Source organism: Silurus meridionalis, chromosome 24 (assembly GCF_014805685.1).
Source record: "Silurus meridionalis isolate SWU-2019-XX chromosome 24, ASM1480568v1, whole genome shotgun sequence".
Lineage (NCBI taxonomy): Eukaryota > Metazoa > Chordata > Actinopteri > Siluriformes > Siluridae > Silurus > Silurus meridionalis.
The window spans coordinates 2,475,891-2,500,969 of record NC_060907.1 but is presented as its reverse complement, the minus strand read 5'-3'; the positions used below and the strand labels follow the sequence as shown (position 1 = coordinate 2,500,969).

Sequence of the window (25,079 nt, the reverse complement as noted above, 5' to 3'; positions counted from 1 at the left end):
TAAGCATAAGGGAGATGTGCAGACCTGCAGTAACTACAGGGGAATAAAGTTGGTCAGTCACACCATGAAGTTATGGGAAAGAGTAGTGGAAGCCAGGCTGAGAGAAGAGGTGACCTTCTGTGAGCAACAGTATGGTTTCATGCCGAGGAAGACCACCACAGATCCCTTATTTGCTTTGAGGATGTTGATGGAGAAGTATAGAGAAGGTCAGAAGGGGTTGCATTGTGTATTTGTGGATTTAGAGAAAGCTTGCGACAGGGTGGAGAGAGGAGTTGTGGTATTGTATGAGTAAGTCAGGTGTGTCAGAGAAGAATGTGAGGGTGGTGTAGAACAGTGTGACAGCAGTGAAGTTTGCAGTAGGTACGACAGACTGGTTCAAGCTGGAGGTTGGACTGCATCAAGGATTGGCTCTGAGCCCTTTCCTGTTTACAGTGGTGATGGACAGGTTGACGGACGAGGTCAGACAGGAGTCTCCGTAGACTATGATGTTTGCGGATGATACTTATACAACCCCTGGCAAAAAGTATGGAATCACCCCTCTCAGAAGATGTTCATTCAAATGTTTAATTGTGTAGAAAAAAAAACAAGCACATATATGCCACAAAACAATTTTCACTCAACAATCCAACCTTCTGGCTGTATAAAACACTTAAAAAAACAAAACAAAGAAAACTATAGTCAATTACAACTGTTTTTACAGATCAAACAGAGGAAAAAAATATGGAATCACACATCTGAGGAAAATGATATGGAATCACCATGCACTTTGCATTTCTAAAACAAACACCTGTATCTGATTACAACTGCTAATTAGTCTGCAGTTTAAAAGGAGTGCTTGCACACATTAGTGACGTGTTGAACCAAGATGATTGACATAACTCATGGCTCCAACACGAGAGATGTCAGGTGAAACAAAGGAGAGGATTATCAAACTTCTCAAAGAAGGTAAATCTTCACGGAATGTTGCAAAAAATGTTGGTTGTTCCCAGTCAGCTGTGTCTAAAATCTGGACCAAGTACAAATCAAATGGAAAGGTTGTAAAAGGGAAGCGTACTGGTAGACCAAGAAAGACATCAAAGCGCCAAGACAGAAAACTTAAAGCAATATGCCTTGAAAACAGAAAATGCACAACAAAACAAATGAGGAACAAATGGGCAGAAAGTGGAGTTCATGTCTGTGACCGGACTGTAAGAAATCGCCTAAAAGAAATGGGATTTACATACAGAAAAGCCAAACGAAAACCATCATTAACATCTAAACAGAAAAAAACAAGGTTCCAGTGGGCTAAAGAAAGACAATCTTGGACTGTGGATGACTGGATGAGAGTTATATTCAGTGATGAATCACGAATCTGCATTGGGCAGGGTGATGATGCTGGAACTTTTGTTTGGTGCCGTTCCAATGAAATTTATGAAGACAACTGCCTGAAGAAAACATGCAAATTTCCACAATCATTAATGATATGGGGTTGTATGTCAGGTAAAGGTATGGGAGAGATGACAGTCATTACATCTTCTATAAATGCACAAGTTTATGTTGAGATTTTGGACACTTTTCTTATTCCATCAATTGAAAGGATGTTTGGTGATGGTAGCATCATTTTTCAGGATGATAATGCATCGTGCCATAGGGCAAAATCTGTGAAAACATTCCTACAGGAAAGACATATAATGTCAATGGCATGGCCTGCAAATAGTCCGGACCTCAATCCAATTGAAAATCTGTGGTGGAAATTAAAGAAAATGGTCCAAGACAAGGCTCCAACCTGCAAGGCTGATCTGGCACCTGCAATAAGACAAAGCTGGAGACAGATTGATGAAGTATACTGTTTGTCATTAGCTGAATCCATGCCTCAGATAATTCAAGCTGTTATAATAGCCAGAGGTGGTGCAACAAAAGACTAGTAGTGTTTTTATTTGGTGATTCCATATAATCTTCCTCAGATTTGTGTGATTCTATATTTATTCCTCTGTTTGATCTGTAAAAACAGTTGTAATTGACTATCGTTTTCTTTGTTTTTTTTTTTAAGTGTTTTATACAGCCAGAATATTGTTTTGTTGAGTAAAAATTGTTTTGTGGCATATATGTGCTTGTTTTTTTTTTCTACACAATTAAACATTTGAATGAACATCTTCTAAAAGGGGTGAGTCCATACTTTTTGCCAGGGGTTATAAATTGCATCGGTGTTACCTGTCCAGTGCAGTTTGCTGTTCACATGGGGAATGTTATGAAGATACCATGTTAATAGCTTTGTGTGCTGTTATCGGGTGTACTGGAGGATTTGATTCTTTCACGTTTTTCTTTTAATGGCATAATATATATGACAAAAGGACACTTTTTGAATGATATGTTATAATGATGTCTGTTTGATCCTGCAGCTATTTCTCTTTAAAGATATGTTGATTAGAGCCCTTTGGCCATTTTGCTTCAGGACTTCCAGCTCAAAAATGCAAATGATTTAGATATAAAGATATGTACACAAAGAGTATTTAGTCTTTTGATCTATATTAAACAAGCTTGTCATACATTTTTAACACAATGTCAGGAGAATCTATTCAACAAAAATGGAAATAATGACGTTTTTATTGAAAAGTAAGTAGATTTATTGGCGGGTGAGGTGTTGGGTGCGAGCGTATGAACACTGCTTTTACTCTTATTTATTAAAATAGGATTCAGTTTTATGAAATAAAATCATACATAATAAGTAGTGCAGTATTTCAGTGTATACATCTTTATTCTAAATCAATGAGGAGTTATTTAGACAGTCTGTAATGAAAAACTGTAAAGTAAATACTCCTTTTAAATATTATGAAATTAAATGTATGTTTTATGAGAACTCTGAACTCTGAACACCCTGGAGAACCTGCTGTAGTTCTCCTGGACTTTGTCACCGTTGATTGTTATTGCTAAAACCTGGCAGTCAACAGCTCTTTTTTGTCTAAAAAGTTGTATCTGATTTACGACATGTAAGATTCTTCTGTAACATTTTGAAAAACAACAAGTTTTTTATGGAAATGAAATGTTTGAGATGCCGGAAAGGAGAAAAAATGCACAAATTGTCAAATACAGACTAAAATGTATTTAACAAACACTTAGATGCAAATATTGTGATTAGAATGACAAAAATACATATCAGGTGTAACTTTATGGCCACCAATCAGACATAACATTACGACCACCTGCCTAATATTATGTTGGTCCCCTTTTGCTGCTAAAACAGCCGTCCAGACGTGCATCAATGAGCCTTGTCCCCCGAGACCCTGTCGCCGGTTCACCACTGTTCCTTTCTTGGAGCACTTTTGATAAATACTGAACACTGCAGACCAGGAACATCCCCCAAGAGCTGAAGTTTTGGAGACGCTCTGACCCAGTCGTCTAGACTTCACAATTTCTCAAACTCGCTCAAATCCTTAACCCATTTTTCCTGCTTCTAACAACAACTTTGTGGACAAAATGTTCACCTGTTGCCTAATCGATAAATCCACCCACCAACAGGTGCCATGACGAAGATCATCAGTGTTCTTCACTTCACCTCTCATTATTTTAATGTTATGCCTGATTGGTGTAGTAATAAAATGAATTGGATTGAAAGTTTCCCCCAGACTGGGTTATTTTAACTGCACTAGTTAAAATGTAATATTTAGCCAATTGGGGTAAAACTGCCAGGTTGCCAATAATAATAATAATACAGTAATTCCCCACTTTACAGCAGTTCGAATCTGGCACCCCCGGTTTATCGTGAAATTGCATTTGCCACATAACTAGTTTGGTTTTTTTCCCCACCGTCGACCAAACAACTTATAGGGAATTGTTTTTATGGAGTTTTATGTTGAAATAATGAAATGTATTAATAAAAAATATAATTATTGTATTCTTGCAAAAGTTTCTGTGTGTGTTTTAAGTTTGAGGAAGGAGGACTCATCAGCATCATCATTTACCAGTGAATTTTATTCTGTCCGTTCCAAGCTATCAGTATTTAATATATCGTTGTTCTTAGACAGTTCCTGCTCAGATATGGCTTTTCAAAATATGATCCTCTGCTGTCATGACCACCCTGACTGAGGTGTAATCTAATCAAATTAATTCTTGTTTTTTCCTTCTAGGAGTCTCTGTTCTGTTACTGATGGCAGTTATAAACTCTGATACTTCACATCCCAGTAAGTAAACTATTAAGTCATTAACACAGTGATGGATGACTGAAGGATGTATTCCAGCAAGCCATTGTTCTTTAACAGTGTGAAAACTTGTGTAACTTTTTTCTCAGAGTCTCACTTTCATGAGGGTCTTGAAGTACCTGAACATTGCCAGGTAATAGTAGAAATTTCTCTGTGGAGACACTGGCCTCGCAAACATCATATTTCTTTTGGGTTGAGAAGAGTGATAGCAGGAGTGATTTGTGATAGAAGAGTATCTGTGAGAGTGAAAGGGAAAGTTTATAGGACTGTGGTGAGACCTGAGATGATGTAGGATTAGAGACAGTGGCATTGAGTAAAAGACAGGAGGTGGAGCTGGAGGTAGCAGAGCTGAAGATGTTGAGATGTTTGTTGGGAGTGACGACGATGGACAGGATTAGAAATGAGTTTATTAGAGGGACAGTGCATGTAGGATGTTTTGAAGACAAGGTGAGGGAGGTGTGATTGAGATGGCTTGGACATGTGCAGAGGAGGGACATGGGGTATATCAGTAGAAGGAGGAGGTTTATGGATGTGATGAGGGAAGACATGCAGGTAGATGGTTTGAAAGAAGCAGATGTAGAGGACAGGGGGGTATGGAGACGGATGATCCGCTGTGGTGACCCCTAATGGGAGCAGCCAAACGAAGACAAAGTTTTATGAATGTATTAAAAATTAATATTTATCACTATGAATCTCTCAGAAATGTATTTCAATCCGAATTCAAGATTTTTATTTAACAAATATCTGAGATTCATTGTAATATTTCTTTGGTATGTTGGAGCCTGAACTTGGCAAGTATTAAAGCCTTCTGAATGACTTTTTACTATAAATTTTTAATAAAAATCACATCTTTGTGCACTAGGATGATGTAACAGTAGAGTGTGCACAGGAGCTGCTGAACCAAATCAAGAACAAGACATCTCAAGAGCTTCAACAGGAAGTGAGACTTATTTGGTGTTAATTTGTAATGGTAAATTTATGCACGTTAATATAATAATGTGCCGTTCGTTCATTGAATCTTGTGTATCTCTGTCTGTTATATAGAGTGTGGAAAATTGTTTAAACATCATGATGAACAGTACGAGTTTAGTAAAAGAAAACACTACTGACCAGGATCTAATACTGTATGGAAATGATGTTCTGAACTTCACTGAAGAACTTGTGTCTAAACTAGTGAGGGAAACAGACGACATCCAGTCCATCAGCATCTCTCTACAAACTTTAGGTATGGAACATGTCCTAGCTGTTGATTCTAACTGCTCAACTCAATACTCAGTACTGTCCTGTTGAAATATGCAAGGAATTCCTTGTAGGTATCGTCTGGGTGAGAGCATACGCTGATATAAAACCTGGATATAACTTTCAGCAATAATGGAGCCTTTCCAGACTTAAAACCTGCCCATTCCACAGGCTCTAAGATTCTCCCATACCAGCCGAGATGCAGCTTTTGATCTGAGCGCTGAAAGTCCCTCTCCTCTTTAGTCCAGTGGATGCAGCACCCATGGTTGCCAAAAAGAAATTCAAATTTAGAGTTGTCTGACCACAGAACAGATTTTCACTTTGACACAGATTATTATAAATGAGCTTTGCCCCAGAGAAGATGGTGGCGTTTCTAGATCATGTTGAGATATTGCTTCCTCTTTGCATGCAACTTGTACTTTTGATGGTAGGTAAAACTAGGGGTGATTTTTGGAAGTATTACATTTTTGTAAAAAGAATACAGTCTTTCTCAGTTTGGTGAAGGTCTGTCCATCTTTACTTCTGAGAAACTCCAATTCTTTTAGATGCTCATGTTACTGGCATGTTGCCAATTACCCTAATTAGTACTTTAAATGTTTCTCCAAATGTTTAATTTTAATAACACTTGTGTTGCCCCGTCCCAACTTTTTTAAGACGTGTTGCAGCCATCAATTTCAAAATTACCTTCACAATGGTGCATTTTCTCAGTTTAAACATTTTAAAATGTTTTCTATGTTCTATTGTGAATAAAATATGAGTTTATGAGATTTGCAAATCATTGCATTCTGTTTACATTAAAGACAGAGCCACAACTGTTTTGGTTGTATTACATTGTATTGTATCTGCCGTTATAAACACCTTTACTGTAATCCCTGTGCTCTAAACAGGTCTTGAAAACAAACTTATATTCCTCAAACCAGGTCCAAGGGGAAATGACTAACATTATTATAACAAAAACAGTTTGTTCACCTGGTTCAATTTGTTCACTTTAGTAGAAGATTCCTGCTGTAAATCTATAAGATAATATTCTTATGAAATGAATTAAATTACAGTTTAAACATAGTAGACAGAACTTAAAAGCAAATCTCTGACTCTTGAATATCTGACTATCTTTGTAGAGGTTCAGGTAATTGAGCTTGAACTGGACTCCAGTGTGAGTAAAATCCCCTCTCTCACCACAACCACTGCTTCTATGGATATCGAGGTCACAGGAATCCCGAACAAAAGCAACGGTACAGTAATAATCTTTACATTTAACGTCTCTGACTCAAATTCCTCAGTACAAGCAGACGAGCAAAACTCATTATAATAATCAAATAAAATCAAAGTCTTTGTTTAGATGCCAATTTTTTTTTTACTGAGGTGAATATTCAGAAAGTTCACGTGTAAATGATGCGTGAACGTGAATCAGGTGCCGCGATCACGTGACATGGTGAAAACAACAGGAATGATTACGTCTATCTTGTCATTTGAACCTTCATTTCATTGTAGTTGCTGTTGCCTTGATGAGCTTCACCAACATGGCAGCCATCCTGCATGCTAGCTTCTTCAATACATTTGTAAATACGACAAAAACCATAATGTCTCCTGTGGTGTCAGCAAAACTTCTCCAAGTATCTGGCTTCACTACAACCTTTTCTACCGATTTTTTTCAAATCAGCTTTACCCTTAAGCATGTAGATGTAAGTTATTTGAATTCAAAAGCTTTTCTCTTTATTTATTTATATCTAATATTAGGACCTTTTCTCCACTAGGAGTTGGACCCTGAAGGTGTTCTCGGCTGCTTGTATTGGAATGAAAACGAATGGGTTGAAGATGGTTGCAGTACCACAAAGTTGAACAAAACTCACACTCTGTGCTCTTGTGATCATCTGGGTACTTTTGCTTTAATCATGCAGACTTACACTCAGCTGGTAAGAGACCAGGATACATTTACATTTACGACATTCAGCAGACGCTCTTATACATTTGGAAAATCTTTTTATAATAAACAGCCATGAAACAAACAGGGCATAAAGTGCTAGTTTGAGTGTTTTAGGAAGATGTGGGTCTTCAACCATTGTTTGAAGATCACTTAGCTGTTTGGACATCTAGAGGAAGATTATTCCAACACCAGAACAGAGAAGAGTCTAGATGTATACCTACCTCTTACCCTGAGCGATGGTGAAGAGCTGTGGCAGTGTGGTGCAGTGCGAGGAGTAATAAGAGGTTTGATGTAAGAGCTTGCTGGGTCATTTTTGGCTTATTAGGCAAGCATCAGTGTTTTGGTGTGAATCAGGCAGATGTAGAGGACAGGGTGGTATGGAGACGGATGATCCGCTGTGGCGACCCCTAATGGCAGCAGCTGAAAGTAGAAGAAGAAGAAGGCAAGCATCAGTGTTTTGAATCTGATGTGTGCAGCTACCAGAAGCCAGTAGAGGGAGCAACAAAGTGGTGGTGTGAGAGAACCTATTCAGGTTGAACACATCATGCAGCTGCATTTTGGATCATTTGCAGTGGACGAATAGTGTTCAGAGTTCGAGCTGCCAGCAGAGAGTTGCAGTAGTCCAGTCTCGAAATGACAAAAGAAAAAAATATGGATAAAAATGGTCGAAGAGACCGACGAGAGCGTGTCAAATTAGCAACATGTGAGGAAAAGGACACTTGATTGTCCATGGTTACCCAAAGGTTGCGAGTGGTGGCTGAAGGAGAGATCAGAGAGCTGTGTAAAGATATCAGAAGATCCCGACTTGCCGACCTCCATGGGTTGATCTGGGTGGCCTGTCCGAAAGGCCCTGATGGAAAGTGTCTAAGATGGCAGTAGGGTTCCACCCACCATCTCTGTCCTGGCCACTCCCTCTCATAAGCTGAGGTGGTAAGGAGTGCCTGTATGCTCGTGGTATCTGCTGGGTCCATAACTGGCCAGATTGTACTGTCAGAGAGATACCAGTTGTTTGAATGGCGAACACAGAGTAGGAGAACTACACAGGTCAGGAGAGCAGTGAACAGATTCTGACAGCCAGAGTGGCATGGGGCAGGGAGAGTCAGATAACACAGTCTATATGTCCTGAGATATGAACATGCAACCTTCTGCCATGTAACTCAAAGTCTCAACAAGCCCAACAATCCTTCTTCTGGATAACAGTGGATAGTAAGCCTACAAATAATCCATTGAATAGGAAAAGAAGGGATATATGAACAGCAGGGAATGTGTACTGTATTATCTGTATAACAATATAATGAATACTAACTTCCAGGAAACTGTTTTAGAAATATAAAATGTTGATTTAATTTTTCCAGATGTACAATTTTTGGACAATTTGTAAAACAGCGTCTGTGGCAGTAGGAATATTGTTTCTGAGTTTATCCATACTGACTTTGGTCATTTGTCATCCTCACAAAAAAGTGACTAACATGACTCTGATAAACCTGTGCATGAGCCTTCTCCTTGCTATGCTTCTTAGACTGCTCACAAAATATTTCCGGGCATATATATGCCCTCGGAAGGTGAATATCACACACAGACACACACACATGTATGTATATATTACCGTCTGTTCATTGATTGATTGATATTTCATCTTTCCACAGCATTTGTTTCCCATCCTGGAGGGTGTTTTGTTGTTTTTTTTTCTCTCTGCTTTTATGTGGATGTTCAATAAAGCTGTGCTATTCTTCATTTTTGTGAAGAACCTATCAAAGGTCAGCTCAAACCAGGAGGAGGGGCTTAGCTGCAAATGGTTCATTTTGATCGGATACTTAATTCCCCTGGTTGTGATGGTCGTGTACGGCATAGTCTATCGTGGAATCTACACAGGTTTCATGTGAGTGTTGGAGACCGGATGGAGCCCATTCTCTTATCTTCTTAGTAATAATTAATATCATTAAATATCAATAAATTAGTGTTATTGTGAATGTTAAAATATTCTCTAAATATGTGTTTGCTCGTACTGTATATATAAGTGATAGTACACGTGTAGGTGTGAGATGTTTCAGGATGTTAGTGTAGATACCACGGTCACTTCCCATTCGCCAGTGATGTTCGCAAAACTGACTGACTGAATCGTTTTATACATACGCCTCGTTACGTCTAGAATTCTACCGCTTCAGATCACACCCAGAGATAAAATAGTGCCAGAAGTTTAAATGTATTTATTGTTAATCAATTCACATTTTTTAACTGACTGTATTACACCTATTCTTCTTTATGCAGCTGCAGCTCAAACATGTCTTGTAGAGATAGATACATATATTTTCTTCCTTTTTACATCATTTCTACAGTAAGTACTACAATCCACTACAATACTACAGACTGTATCAAATATAATTAAAAAAAATATTTAATAAAAGCAATTATTGCAACTATTTAGTCAACTGAACTATTTATTTTTTACCCATACAGCTAATCTTGATTCTCTACATCATCACCATCATCATCATAATCTCAAAGCTGATACGGGTGAAAAACCACCACTTGCTGAGGAGTAACAGCAACGACACCAAACTCATAATGAGTGTGATGTTTAAAAGTCTGGCTCAGTTTTTTATCATCGGCTGCCCCTGGCTCGCCTACTTCTTTCCAACTGATGTTATAGGGTTTTTTACAGTGAATTTAATCTGCATCCAGCAGGGGGCCTTCATCTTTCTGTTCCACTGTCTCCTCAACCCAGAGGTTAGCGCTCAGCACTTGGTTCCAATCCAACCAATCATATATATTACATTTTGTTTATTGACTACTTTGGCTATTCGTTGTCTTTTCTACTTCTAGGTCAGGCAGCAGTACAGGAAGTTTCTGTGTGCAGTTTGCTGCTTTAACAATCGTAGCCCTGCTGCAGCAGATGGGCAGGAGCCTCAGGGGACATCGTGAACATCCAAAGGCTTATTACTGTTAGTTATGTTACAATAAGTGATCATGAGACGTGTCGCATGGAATTGTAACGTGTAGGATTGTCAGCCTTTATCTTTTTTAAACACATTAAATAGTGTAAATATAGGTCAAGTCTAGATTTTTGACTGTAGATTTTTGTATATTTTGAAGGACATCATAAGTATCTGCTGATGTATCTGCGTGTAATCGTATCTACCGCCCCCTTCTGGTCATCTGCAGAATGTTCCGCTGCCCCTGTTCTTCTTGCCCTCATGAATTCAAGCTGTAATAAAGTGCTTTAATGGTGTATCCCATTTCACTCTGATTTCTTTACTTATTTATAGCTTTAAACATGGGTTTATTGGGGTTATGAACATAGGGTCATTATTGTTCTAAATATGAATAATTATTATTACAAATACAACTAGATTTTTGTAGATTTTTGTAGATTTTTGAAAAGGCGACTATTTATTATTTGTAATTTATTTTCTTTATACTTAGTTATACTTAGCTTATTTTTCTTTATTTTATTATTTTTCTTTAAGATTTTTTTTGCTTTCATTCTCTATAAAGTGCTCTGCAATTTAGACAAAGAGAAAATGAAAGGAAATGTATCATTATATTATATTATATTATATTATATTATATTATATTATATTATATTATATTATATTATATTATATTTATTATATTATATTATATGCTCCAGCAGACGTGTTTAAACTGACAGCAGGTTTGTCCAATCAGATTTACGATCACGTGTTGTCTTGACCAATCAGATTTCATTTCTCCTCCCCAACGCGGAAGTACAGGAAGTGTTTTGAACTGAGTTTCCTCGCAAATGAAGTAAAAATAAATCAATAAAAAGGCGAATGTTATGAAGTAAACGCATTTTTTTATTTTATACTTTTTTTAAAGTAAGTTAATCTAAAAAAAAAATCTGGAAAAAAAAACTTTTTGTTTCGAACGAAGTCTTCATCTGAGCTCATCCACATGCCATGGAGTGAAGTTGGAGCTTCTGCAGGTGCTGAGATCAGCAGTCCTCAGGGCTCTGCAGGAGATCTGGAGGAGGAACATCATGGGTCAAAGCGGGTGTGTCTCAGGGTTCAACACCAGGACCTCACTGTAGAGCATAAAGCTGCCAGTCTGGAGTCTCCTTCTGAGGTTCAACATACTACTGTAGGAGCTCCTGCTGCCATTCTGGAGTCTACAGGTGCCACTCAGGGGGCTTTTGTTGCCACTGTGGGGTCTGAAGGTATCACGATGGATAAAAATGTCAGTTCTGGGGTAAATTATGCCACTTTGGAGTCTTCTGTTAGGCTGAAATCTATGGATGCCACTTTGGCATCTAAGCTGCAATTTTCAGATGCCACTTTGTCTCATGATGCTACTTCTCAGCCTAATGATGCCACTTTGGGGTCTAATGGTGACTTTTTGCAGTCTATTCACTCCTCTTTGGGGTCTAATAAAGTGTTTTTTGATTCGAATGATACCAGTGTGGAGTCTTCTGCTAGGCTGCCATCTTCCGATGCCACTTTGGAGTCTAACCAGACCTTACTGTCTAATGATGCCAAAATGGGGTCTAATAAGGCCACTTTGGGCGCAAACGATGCCTTGTTGCAGTCTATTGATGCCACATTAGGGTCGAATAAAGTGTTTTTTGAGTCGAATGCTGCCACTTTGGAGTCTTCCAATGCACGTGTGAAATGTGCTGATGCCCCTGAGGAAGTAAAAGGCAACAGCATTGAAGTGGTTAGTAACTTCAGGAGCGTTCATCATCCTCTAGGGCAAAACGAGGACTGTTTTTATAAGACTGGTGTCTAAAGTCGGCTGGTTGTTTTTCTCTCCTTCCTCAGTCTGTGATCATCCCGGTGTATAACGGGGCTGGATGGCTGGAGGAATGTCTCCAGGGCGTGGCGGATCAGGACTTCCAGGGCTCTTTGGAGATCTCTGTGTTCGACGACGCCAGTATGGTACGCAGATGACTTCTTTATTTTAATTCTTACCTTTTTTTTATTCAATTTTCAAGATATTTTTCTGTTTTTTAGGACAATTCCAGAGCGATTGCTGAAAGCTGGAGAGAGAGGCTGAGGATGAGAGGTGTTTCCATGGTGATATCAGGCCATAATATGGGCACACCAAGAGGAGGTGTGTGTGTGTGTGTGTGTGTGTGTGTGTGTGTGTGTGTGTGTTTTCAATGCATCACTCCTTGTTGGTGCGATGATGACTAATCTCTTGAAGGCTGTGGTGTTCTTGGATAGCTCAAAGATTTTTAAAACCTAGAAGTCACGTGTGTGTGTGTGAGTGTGTGAGAGAGAGTCGGAAGTAAACTGCTTTGTTTTTCACACTTATTAATACATGGACAGCATCACTGTGATGTTATGCCTCCACATTTCATATTTTTTTTTTTTTAACCTGATTGGCTCTTGTATTTTATGACATCATAACATCAGTCTATTAAAACATTTGACGTCTACCTGCATGATTTGTACACGCTGTCCTCCTGCCACCTGATTGGCTGATCGGATCCCTGCAAGAATCCTAATAAAGTGGCGATGTGTGTGTGTGTGTGTGTGTGTGTGTGTGTGTGTGTGTGTGTGTGTGTGTCCTCAGTTGGATTCGCCAAAAACAAAGCTGTGGCTCAAAGCTCCGGACGATATCTGTGCTTCCAGGATGCGGTGAGTGGTGTGTGTGTGTGTGTGTGTGTGTGTGTGAGTGTGTGTGTGAACATGGTTGTTGAATTTGAATAGATGTTGTGCTGCTGAAACAGGTGTCTCTTGCAGTTCACTTATTGTTTGACTAACGTGCCAGAAACCAAAGATGAAGTGTGTGTGTGTGTGTGTGTGTGTGTGAGTGTGTGTGTGTGTGTGTGTGAGTCCAGTAGGAAATATCTAGCGGTTTTCTGCTGACACTTGGGAAAGAAATGGTATGAATCACCATGATATCCATCACAGACGTCCTGCACACACACACACACACACACACACACACACACTGTGTCAAAAACATGCCAGAAAACATCTATCATACATTACTTTGGTATGTGTGTGTGTGTGTGTGTTTAGACTCTGTGTCATTCACACACACACACATTCTTGTATGCAGGAATCAGGCTGTGTGTGTGTGTGTGTGTGTGTGTGTGTGTGTGTTTGTATGTTTAGGTCAGCATGACAAGGTCAGGGTTGTTCACAGCTTGACTTCAAATTGTTTGACATGAAGGCAGGGAGAATGTGTGTGTGTGTGTGTGTGTGTGTGTGTGTGTGTGTGTGTGTGTGTGTGTGTGTGTGTGTGTGTGTGTGTGTGTGTGTGTGTGTGTGTGTGTGCACCAGGGGTGAAATACAGGAGAGAATTTTGAGAAAAGACATCGAGACATGTGTAAAGAGAGACTGACTAGAACAGAAAAGAAAGCGAGACTATGAGAGACTGAGAGACGGACAGATTGGAAGAGAGAGAGAGAGAGAGAGAGAGAGAGAGAGAGAGAATGAGACTGGATAAGAAGAAACAGACTGAAAGAAAGAACAGTAAAGACAGATTATGAAAGAGAATAAAAGAGATGGATGGAGGGGGGAAAAGAGAAATAAAATGAGGTGCAGAGAAAAAAGACAAATGCAGTTGATTGCAGTTCATTTCTCACTTAAGTGTTGGCACCGCTGACTTTGTCCAAAGTGTGTGTATGAAGGTTGAGTAAGGAGTGCAGATTGAGTAACCCAGAGCTCACTGCTGCATCTGCTTCTCTTCACCCGGCTCCACATTTGCTCCAGCTATGAGTCACGAGGTTCCATGCTGCCAGGCTCACGATGGAGAGAAGTGAAATGTTCTCACGTAAAATTTTCACAACCTTTTTCGCTTGAGATTAAGAGCTAAAGAGTCTTTAGGGAGCCGAGCGGCAAGTCTTAGCGTAGCAGATGCGATGTGTTCCTGGCCAGCCTGTAGACCCGATGTCCTCCACCATGACGAGATCTTCAGACCCGCGAAAACATTACTGCGGCAGTCAGCTAATTGGTTTATTGACAAAACTGATTGCTGCCCTGTTCCACCATGTGCAAATATTTGACTGCTGTAGTCAACAAGTCTATTTCTCTGCTGGGTTCTGCTGACCACCAGCTGGGCTTTGTCAGAGACAGAGCCTCAGATTTTCCTACTAGACCATCATATTGGCATTTTAATGTGAAGTTTTTTGCAGGACAGTTTTATTCATAGAAGGTCATGAGGGGTGATGGTAGATTGGGAAAGCATAATGGACGTTTTGTCAACAATTCACTGCAATCACGAACATTAGGAAAGACTCCAGAAATGGAGACACTCTTTATACAGCTTGAACCCAGTTCTATTCCTGACCTCATTTTATTTGATAGCTTGCAACAGAGCTAAGTTCCTGAGGACTCGTTTTACTCTTGTACTTCGAGATGCACCGAATTCTTTGTTGTTTTTATTTCTACTTTTTAAATTTGTATTATTTTTTGGTCACTTGATCACTCTCGTTGCTATAACTCACCTCGAGTTCGGGTTTGTTAATTCGCTAATGATTTGAAATAGGATAAGTTGGATCTAGCGGAAACATCAGAATGTGTCCAAGGTTTTTTAAGACCAGGATTGAGGTTCACTCAGGTCGAAGATCAAACTTTTCTTGATGGTACAGTCCTTTGCTTTGTTCCTCAAGGGGTAATAAGTTGATGGTTCTGTATAAATCTCTACAACAGAAGGTTTTCTTTTGATGGAAAGTTCCACGTTAAAGTTGTTTTCAATTCCCAAGAAAAGGCTTGGGCCTGCAAGAGAAATTTTTTTTCTAGACCTTGGACTCATTGGACTTGGATCTCATATTAGTTCTTTTTTCTTCCTGTACTGAGAAGCACAGTGTGGATGAATGGCCAAACCCAGAACACTGGATTGGCATCTGAAAATATAGATATTCCACGAGGAACAGTCATACACTTGTGGAATTGTTCTCCGACGATCATCATGAACAAGTTGCCGAATGGTTTCGAAATTTCTAGGGGTTGACCCCGTTGAATTTTTACCTTGTCACTCGTCATCCTCCAGTGATGTTCTTCCACTCTTAAAGCTTGCATGCCACTCAAAACGCGTTGCAACATCATGTTTAATGCATGTTTAAATTGCAGACGTGGTAATGCACATGGTCAGAATGTTCACAGGATGATGTCTTGTGGCACACTGACTTATGAAGGTCGGCACTGCTCCACTGGTACCACCTTCTCTCAGAATGAGAGGTAAGTACACTTCAAGGCTCTTTTCTGTTCTGGCACCAAGGTGGTGGAATGAACTTCCCCTAGATGTCTGTACAGCTGAGTCCATGACTATCTTCAAGCGTCGACTAAAGACCTACCTCTTCCTGAAACACTTAAATTAGCACATTCCAAGTTTGTAGAATTCTAGGGTTATATTTATATTAAGTTTGTAATCTGGTGTACCAGTATAGATTTATTCATTACTAGAGACTCAAAGCACTTTTGTACGTCGCTCTGGATAAGAGCTTCTGCTAAATGCCGCAAATGTAAATGTAAATGTGCTCCCTGTGACTGTGTGTGCTTCCTTCTGTTGGTGTGTTACAAAACTAGTCTTGAAAATGTATGATACCATCTCGTAGTTCTTACCATCTAGTCATTTGTGCCACCTAAACCAAAAGTCATAGACCATGTTTCAGCCATGAGATCTGCTGTCTTTCCTCATATTGCATGTAAAGTGTGGATCGTATCTTTGTTACTATGCATTACAAAGGTTTAGAACCTGAGACCTTTAGTAGCACCAGCAGTTTTTCAGACATTGTATTCCGAAAGGGACGTTGTTTTGGTTTGATTAATGAAACCTTCTTCGACTTTCTTTGTGCAATTCTCATGGACGTGCGACGTTCTCTCGCTGCTCTCTTCATCAGGAAAAGTGTTCATCTTTCACTGGTCTCCAACTTCCCCAATGAAGCAAGAATGCATTTGTGCTGCCGAACTTTTTATTTGATCGGTTTCAAGCACAAGCAGGAACCAGATGTCAGGCCGGCAATTGGTTGACGTACGTTTATCATATCACAAGTGTTCATGGGTCTTAATCAGGGTCATGTGTATAACAGTGTTCATGATATTGAGGGATTAGCTGTCCAAGATGGTGAAAAAATACAACATCGGTTCTTCTGGTTGCATTTGATTTTTGTTTCATAGAATACAATATCATATTTATTTATTTTTCTGTGTGAAAGAGAGAATGACAAAAACCAGTGAAAATGAGCCCGAGAACAGCTGACATGAGGAAGCAGATGTTAAAAAGTTTGGCTGTGAGCATGTTTTGGTTAAGCCTTGTTCATTTGTTGTTTTAAGTGTCTGGGTGTTACGTGAACAAACAACAAATCATGATCTCTAACCTCTTTAACAGCTCCCAGATGCGTGCGCGCACACACTTCTCTGGGATGCTGATCAAAGTGACTTCAAGTTTGAAGGCCATAATTGTGGAGTTGAAGTTCAAACATATATTTGGAGTAATACTGATAGTTTGGTTAGCTGTGGAACATCAATGTTCTTTAAACTCTGTGTTGTTGAACTTCAACATTTTTGACACAATGGACTCAGTGGTTTTAGTTCGGAGAGCATAGCTGCTAGCATGTGGCCGCTAAATCATATATTATACATTCTTTTATAACTGCTTTAGCTCTGCCACGAGACAGTGTACGTTGTAAAAAATGCTATTTGCTGCCCAAATCTCTCCTGAGCGAACCATTAGGTTGCTGTGTCGACAAGTTAATCAGTTCACGTTGGCGCAAGACGTCTGATTTTTTTTGTGTGTATTTTCTATTTTCCAGGACGATGTCATGATGCCCCAGAGAGTGAGACTGCAGTATGAAGCTGCTGTCCTGAACCCCAATTGTGTGAGTAGCTCACGTATTAATGGAGAAATATCACTAACGGAGAGTGAGACAGGTTTATCAGGCATCACATCATAGATAGACAAGTCTGTGAACTTCAGCTAGGCACTGTGCTCACCTGTGGATGGACAGATAGATGAACGTGGGTTGGATGGGTGGATGTCCTTGATTCATTGATTGGCACATGGATAGGTAAATGGAGAGGTAAATGGGTTGATGGATGGATGGTGGGAAAGGTGAGTGGATTTTTTTTATTCATTATTGATTTGTGGATAGGATGATGGATGGGTTAATGGATGGATGGATGAACTAGCAGATGAATGAATACATTTGTGGAGTTGTGGATAAATTGATGGATAGAAGCATGTCTGGATAAATGAATGGTTAAAGCAATGAATGGATGAGTGAACTGATAGGGTGAATAGATGTGTGCATGAATGAATCTATAGATAAATGGATATATGGATGGAGGGATGAAGGATGAGTCAGTAGTATGTTTCAAAGGATGATAAGTTTTCTTGGAAAATGAAAGCATAGCATTTAAAGACAAAATATGGGAGCGTTTAAATGTTTTAAGTGCAACAGTTTTTTCTTCCCCCTAGACAACGCCTCTGATATAACCAGTGTAGGAATCTAGGAATCTTTAAGTAGTCAGTTGTTAGAGGAACCTTAATATACTCCTAGTGAACTTCTTGGAATTTTTCTCATGAGATCTAAAGGGTTTGTTTGTGGTGTGTTAATAATTACCACCTGATTTTGCGTCTGAGATTTCTAATATTAACTGTAGTTTATTAGCTTTAAGTTGAGCTAAGCTTAACTTTTCTCCAAGTGGGTGTGTGTGTATCCACATCCGTGCCGCATCAGCAGTGTGGCTTGGTGAAAACCCCTCGGTTCTGTACCGCCTCTGGAATCTGGGGAACTTTTGGTGGTTTGTGTTTTTTTTGTGGTGCTCATTACCACCTACAGATATTTCCATCTATTAAGAAGAAAAGCAGCATGAACACAGGGAGAATGGATGAGCATTCCATATAATGTTCCTTCTTGTTCAAGTTCTGATCTGATAACAAAGAACATGGTATCAGATGGTATGGTACCATGGTATCCTCAATTGATCTTTCCGTTTGACATGGAACAGTTTATCATCAATTCTAAAAAAAAAAAAAAAAAAAAAAAAGCTACAGAACCAACCAGAATGTTATGAGAGTGTAATTGTGTAGAATCAAACTAAACACAAAATGCTCCAAAATGGACATGGAATTAAATACTTTATAGTTCTAAATGAAACCATTACTGAAAGTTTCTTTGGTTTATTTAGAAACTTGTCCAAACTACATAACTGTCTAGAATACATTTTATTTTATTTGTATATGTTAATTTCATCAAAAAAATTGTCTCAGAAAAGCTACAGAAATCGATTGCAAATATAAATTTCAGCTTAGTTTGACTGTTTACCTCGGCATAGTTTGAGGTTTTTTTTTTCTTTAGGTTTTGACTTTTTATCTGTTTAGTTTGAGTACTTAATCACAGGTTAGTTTGACTTTATTTAAGGTTAGCTTGAGTTTTTACCTCATGTTTGTTGTTTTTAAATCATTTCAGTTTATCTTTTATCTTTGGTTAGTTTTACCTTTTACCTTTTTATTTAGTTTAATCTGTTTATTTCACTATCTCCGTTTTTTTAATTCAGATGAATTTTTTTTTTTTTTTTTTTTTTAAACCTAAGTTTAGTTTGAAATTTAACCTCAGGTTAGTTTTACATCTTAGCTTTGGTTAGTTTGACTTTTTTTTTTTTTTTTCTAAGGTTAGTTTAAGTCTTTAATCTTAGGTCGGACTGCATCAAGGATCGGCCCTGAGCCCTTTCCTGTTTGCAGTGGTGATGGACAGATTGACGTACGAGGTCAGACAGGAGTCTCTGTGGACTATGATGTTTGCGGATGATATTGTGATTTGTGGTGAGAGTAGGGAGCAGGTTGAGAAGAGCCTGGAGAGGTGGAGGTACACGCTGGAGAGAAGGGGAATGAAAGTCAGTAGGAGTAAAACAGAGTACATATGTGTGAATGAGAGGGAGGGCAGTGGAGTGGTGCGGTTACAGGGAGAAAAAGTGGAGAAGGTGGAGGAGTTCAGGTACCTGGGGTCCACAGTGTAAAGTAATTGAGAGTGTGTTAGAGAGTGAAGAAAAGAGTGCAGGCAGGGTGGAGTGGGTGGAGAAGAGTGATAGCAGGAGTGATTTGTGATAGAAGAGTATCTGTGAGAGTGAAAGGGAAAGTTTATAGGACTGTGGTGAGACCTGAGATGATGTTTGGATTAGAGATGCATTGAGTAGAAGACAGGAGGTGGAGCTGAAGGTAGCAGAGCTGAAAATGTTAAGGTTTTCGTTCGGAGTGATGACGATGGACAGGATTAGAAATGAAGTTTATTAGAGGGACAGCGCATGTAGGACGTTTTGGTGACAAGGTGAGGGAGGCGAGATTGAGACGGTTTGGACATGTGCAGAGGACGGACATGGGGTATATTGGTAGAAGAATGCTGAGGATGGAGCCACCAGGAAGGAGGAAAAGAGGAAGGCCAAGGAGGAGTTTTATGGATGTGGTGAGGGAAGACATGCAGGTAGTTGGTGTGAAAGAGGCAGATGTAGAGGACAGGGGGGTATGGAGACGGATGATCCGCTGTGGCGCCCCTAATGGAAGCAGCCGAAAGAAGAAGATGATGAAGTTTAAGTCTTTAATCTCTGATTAGTTTGACTATTTACCTCAGGTAAGTTTGAGTTTTTATCTCAGGTTAATTAAGTATTTATTTCAGGCTAGCTTGAACTTTTACCTCATGTTAGTTAGTTAGTTAGTTTTTATCACAACTTAGAACAAAAAAGGTGAGTACATTGTTTTTTTGTGTCTTAGATTGTTGGTTGTAAGGTGAGGCGAATTCCAGAAGGTTCCACTGAACGCTACACCCGGTGGATAAACACACTCAGTCCAGAACAACTACTTACACAGGTAAAGCACACACACACACACACACACACACACACACATTCTCTTTCACTCTGTGTGTGTTGAGTGGATGTTGTGTAATTTATAGATGTTTATCTTCAGGATGTACGGATGGTCACCTTTCATCTTCCTTCACTGTGTGTGTGTGCGTGTGTGTGTGTGTGCGTGTGTGTGTGCGTATGTGCATGTGGTAGGAAAAGGGTGTGTTGTTATGGTTTAAGAGGTCGCGTGCCATGAAGTCAGAGGTCACTGGAAACAGGATGTGTACCTGGAGAATGCTGTTTCCACACACACACACACACACACACACAGTTTAGAGGGTAATTGTGTTTCTGTGTTTTGTATTTAGATAAATATTTTAAAGAAATTTGGTTTTCATTTTTTTTTTTGTTTGGAAGCTTAGACAAAGAGACAGGAAGAGGCAAGGTGTGTGTGTGTGTGTGTGTGTGTGTGTGTGTGTGTGTGTGTGTGTGTGTGTGTGTGTGTGTGTGTGGGAACAGATTTGCGAGTCTAAAATCCGCTCTCGTATCGATGACTCAGAGATTTCGAACACAGCTGCTGCATTCAGTGAGTCACTTGGTGAAGGTCTGAACGATGAACCTTCTGTCATGCGCTTTATTAAATATTTCATACGACTGCTCCTGGAATTTAGGTCAGAATTTAGGCCAAGGTTTAGACGATCAGAGGCAAAAAACGTCCACGATACCGCTCTTAATGAGCAGAAGCACAATCAGGAATTATCTGAGAATGAGACTTGAAATACAGGCCTAATATGATCCCTTATTATTGTACATGTAGAAAATGTAGTCTGAAATGTTGGAGTAGAAGATCTCCTGCTATAGAAGTCTGACCCCAGCTTTGAGATGAATTGGACCTCTGGATGAGGAGAATCTCTGTATCAATAATGATACAGTAGAGGTCTTCAGTGACATTCAAGGTCATGTTCAGGGCCACTTGAGGACATTCAAGCACTTGTTCTGAAGGCACAACTAATTTGTCTTGGCTGTGTTAAGGGTCATTTCCTCGCTTGACCCTCCTGAGCTGAATTCCTCAGCACTGTTTTTCTTTCACTCATTTTTTTTTCAACCATTCTCTTGATTTTGACAAACATCCCAGTTACTGCTTCTGCTGGTGCTGCAGGGAAAACAAAAAAAAGTCTGGAAATTTTCCAGATGTGTGGTTTTCCTCCAGATTTAAAGCTTGGCATTCAGGCCAAAAAGTTCACTTTTGGTTTCTTCAGACCATTGAATCTGAGGTATGGGCCACTTTGACATTTAAACAGAGAGCTGCAGAAATACTTGTCCTTGCTTCTCCCAGGTTCTTCATCTCCGTCCTACTCACGTTCCTGATTCGTTTGCTCATTTTGGAAGGACTCCATCTCTGCACAGAGTCTCAGAGGTTTGCTCAGAGGAGCACCGGTTGATTTAGCTTTATATTTATCTGTGACGAGAAGGTCCACCACATTTTAACTCTTGTGTCTTTCTGATTAAAAACAGTGTCGGATTTCGGTAGGGTGTGTTTGCAGATTCCATCATTCCATCCCTCCAAACACACACACACACACACACACACACACACACACACACTTGCTCAGGGCTTTCAAAGGTCAACAGCTTTCACCCATCAGCGGTTTCAAAACTGTACTACGTTAATAAAACCACAACCGCAGCCATCACATTCTTTCAGAATTTAAATTTCGACTTTGACTTTTAAACCTTTTTTGTTAAACTGTTCTAGAAACGTCTTTCACATCTGCATGTTTTAATTAGTTTCTTTCTAAATGAAATCCCGAGGACATGTGGAGAATTGGTTTTGGCAAAAGGCTTACACACGTATATACATACACACACACACACACAGTGAGAAATATGACACACCGTACGGATATAATCGCAAAGTGGTCAGCATTCATCTGAAAAATATTAGCTATGGATATTTCTTGACTTGGAGACTTAGTCATCGCCCCCATACCTTAAAAAAGCCCCGTGTATCTGGAGGCGATTTCACTTGTGTGTGTGTGTGTGTGTGTGTGTGTAATTCTTTGACTGTATCCAAGATCGTGTCACATTTCAGGTCTGCACCTCTCATGGGCCGACGGTCGTCATGCCGACATGGTTCTGCTCACATCATTGGTTCCAGAAAGTCGGACCGTTTGACGAAGGAGGCAAGGTGAGTCTGAGGTTGAACACTTTTTCAGCCGACCCAGGATCAGTTCTTGGCTCATCAGGAGTTGAAGTAGCATTTCATCAAAACATAAAATGCAACATAAAAATGTGATACGTTTTTCACCGTTTTCTTGGCGATGTAACGGGGACCCTCGGCGCATCTTTTCATCCATGCAGACATGAACATCGTGAGAACAATTAGGTGCAGAACAGAATTTCGCAAATATGCGTAAATCTGTGCGAGATGAAAGCCACAGCAGTGAGATAGCATCTGTATCCTGAAGCTAATCCGTGATTATGGGCAGTTAGTATACCTCAAACACAAGTAGGATTTAACTACACTGGTTTAATCATTTATCGTTGGAAAACATTGAAAGAGAAACACTAGTTGGAACTCGATCATTTTAGAAACATGAAAATCGGAGCTCATAAAGTTCATGAGCTACTACTTTATTTGCACTTTAACAGGCTCGAGTGGCTCGTGGTTCAATTCTACTGTAGTGAATGTCAAACATTCATTTTGTACTGTGGTCAGCCATGATCTCTTTTTTTTTTTTAGATCCGTGGAATAGAGTGGGTTACGGGCCTTTATCAAGCGCTCAGCATTGGCAGCTTGGTAGTGCTTGGGCTTAAACTGCCAACCTTCTAATCAATAACCCAGAGTCTTTACTGCCCTGATTTAAACAAAAGCTGATACTGCTAAAAACTCAACTGAAAGTAGACAAGAAGATCTGGACACTGTTCCTACTGTGAGTAGCCATGATGAGTTGAGAGCATTCTGGTAAAATGGGAAGAGCTGGTAGATTTTACTGAGGTTTACTGAGGTTACTAGTTAAGGGGATTACCCATTGGGGGCCAAAAATGATATTGTTGCCCAAATTTAGCCTGCTGATGTGATTCAAATGTTGGCATCACTTGGCCAGAATGTTCCTTAGACCCTCCCTAATCAGTCTGCGAAATTTCAGAATTTCTACCTGGTGATTCTGTGGGCTGGCATGGACAAACTAGCCAGAAGATGATGATGATGACGGAGAGGTGGAATAACACTTAGGTGGAGATGCATGCTTTTTCATTCCAGTACAGAAAACTGACCTTTAGCTCGCCATCCTTTTGCTCTGGACACTTGCTGGTTGTGGAGTGTTTTTCTTCACTTCATCTTTATAAATTACAATATTCAATGCCCCACCCCTCTACCCCACATTTCAGGAACCAATCACGTTCCACCACGCTGCAGTCACAGTGGCAATTGTTTAAAGTGCAACTCCAGACTGTTGGTTGTTCCGAAGTCCAAAAACAGCTTCGCACTTGACTGTCCGTATCAAATTCTCGATGCAAATCCTTTCATGAGTGACACACCAATCACCCAATCAGAGCTTATTTTCCATGCTCAATCACATCCTTCCCTCTCTCCATCTTCCCTTCAGGGGGTTCCAGAAGACTTGTTATGGTTCTACCAGAGTCTTCGACTGGGAGGGGGAGCGATCCGTGTGGACGAGTGTCTGCTGATTTATCGCTACCATGAGCATGCTGCAACACATTCTGTATTAGAGTAAGTGCACACACACACAAACACACACACACACACACACACAAACAGAGCTAAATGGAACTTGACACTAAGACCAAATGCCATCACAAGGAGACATTTAAGACCCTTAGCCCTGACCTCGACTGGAAAAGGTCTAGTCTATTTTTCTGGCCTCCTCAGGGAATGTCTGACACTTGCCAACTGGAAAGTTGTGAATTCAAATCCAAGGACACCCAGACAGCCGCTGTGTGCCCCTCAGGGAAGGGCCTCGAACCCTCAACTGCGCTACTGCATCATGCCCCAGTAAATAGAAATGTAAGACCGGTAGCCAATCAGGTTCAACTAAAGCTCATAACCTGGAATTTCACTTCTGACCTGGAAAAACTGAGCAAACAAATAAACACCCCCTCAAGGTATGCTTAAGTCGCCAAGGTGAGATTATGACATCATAACAACAGTGAATAAATCTCACCTCTCTTTCGAATTGGGATTAACCATAGTAGTATTTAACACAAACGAATCGATATGGGAGAGGTAGTAGCTCAGTGGTTAAGGCGTTGGATTTTGGATCGGTCTTAAGTTCAAATCCCATACCACAAAGCTGCCACTGGTGGGCCCCTGAGCAAGGCCCTTTACCCTCAACTGCTTGGTTGTACATGGCTCTGGATAAGGGCGTCTGCCAAGTGCTGTAAATGTAAATATGCTTTTAACATAACAACGGTGTCACTCACTGTGACGGACATCGGCTTTCCTTTCTCCAGTTTCACCTCTGAAAGCTCTGAAACTGGACACTCCTTCCATAAAGGTAAACGGACCACATGGACTTCACGTTTATCCGTTTCATAATGTCGTGTTACTCCTGTCCGTGTGTCTGTTTCTGCTGACCTTCTCTACTCTCTCTCTCTCTCTCTCTCTCTCTCTTCTCTCACACACACACACACACACACACACACACACACTCTCTGAGTTTCTTGTGTTGGAACAAAATGGCGGTTTTCACACTGGTTATCAATTAGCCACAGTTACAGAGGCTGAAACCCTATCCCTGTACCCGTGTGTGTGTGTGTGTGTGTGTGTGTGTGTGTGTGTGTGTGTGTGTGTGTGTGAGAGAGAAAGAGCGAGAGAGTAAAAGTCTGGTTCTCCATAATGACTCACTGATGCTGGACAGAAATGAACACTTTCACAATCATTTGTATTGTTTTTGTTTTTTTTGTGTGTCCAAGTCCAAATCCAGAGCATAAAACATCTGTTTTTTCTGCAATGATTAGCTTTAATTT

The 25,079-nt window shown here is 40.0% G+C and overlaps 2 protein-coding genes across 9 annotated transcripts in view; both read left to right on the top strand.

The window, feature by feature from the left end:
- The first annotated feature begins 881 nt into the window (after nucleotides 1–881).
- LOC124378588 (putative adhesion G protein-coupled receptor E4P) lies at nucleotides 882–10,509 on the top strand. The gene is made up of 13 exons (XM_046838317.1): nucleotides 882–945; nucleotides 4,104–4,157; nucleotides 4,265–4,308; nucleotides 5,038–5,115; nucleotides 5,220–5,400; nucleotides 6,533–6,646; nucleotides 6,906–7,096; nucleotides 7,169–7,327; nucleotides 8,694–8,900; nucleotides 8,985–9,217; nucleotides 9,607–9,673; nucleotides 9,796–10,065; nucleotides 10,162–10,509. The coding sequence occupies exons 1-13, from the start codon at nucleotides 882–884 to the stop codon at nucleotides 10,258–10,260; spliced, it is 1,761 nt and encodes a 586-aa protein (XP_046694273.1). The 3' UTR covers nucleotides 10,261–10,509.
- Nucleotides 10,510–11,042: 533 nt separating this feature from the next.
- Nucleotides 11,043–25,079, top strand: part of b3gntl1 (UDP-GlcNAc:betaGal beta-1,3-N-acetylglucosaminyltransferase-like 1) — a 28,853-nt gene continuing 14,816 nt past the window's right edge. For 5 of the 8 annotated variants that reach the window (XR_006924209.1, XR_006924208.1, XR_006924210.1 and 2 more), the window contains exons 1-8: nucleotides 11,043–12,012; nucleotides 12,117–12,233; nucleotides 12,309–12,408; nucleotides 12,874–12,938; nucleotides 17,063–17,128; nucleotides 20,017–20,112; nucleotides 22,183–22,278; nucleotides 23,699–23,823. Coding sequence is in view for 5 of the 8 variants with exons in the window: in XM_046837982.1 (XP_046693938.1) it covers nucleotides 11,254–12,012; nucleotides 12,117–12,233; nucleotides 12,309–12,408; nucleotides 12,874–12,938; nucleotides 17,063–17,128; nucleotides 20,017–20,112; nucleotides 22,183–22,278; nucleotides 23,699–23,823 (1,424 nt within the window). In the remaining 3 variants the exon portion in view is untranslated. Of the gene's footprint in view, nucleotides 12,013–12,116; nucleotides 12,234–12,308; nucleotides 12,409–12,873; nucleotides 12,939–17,062; nucleotides 17,129–19,731; nucleotides 19,877–20,016; nucleotides 20,113–22,165; nucleotides 22,279–23,698; nucleotides 23,824–25,079 lie in introns of those variants that run through there. The other 3 variants (XM_046837985.1, XM_046837986.1, XM_046837987.1) reach the window with 3 other exon arrangements.

Coding starts and splice junctions, on each gene's coding strand:
- LOC124378588 (XM_046838317.1), top strand. CDS start 882: ATGGCTCCAACACGAGAGATGTCAGGTGAAACAAAGGAGAGGATTATC. Junction 5,116..5,219: donor CTCAAGAGCTTCAACAGGAA/GTGAGACTTATT, acceptor TCTGTTATATAG/AGTGTGGAAAATTGTTTAAA. Junction 7,328..8,693: donor TGCAGACTTACACTCAGCTG/GTAAGAGACCAG, acceptor TAATTTTTCCAG/ATGTACAATTTTTGGACAAT.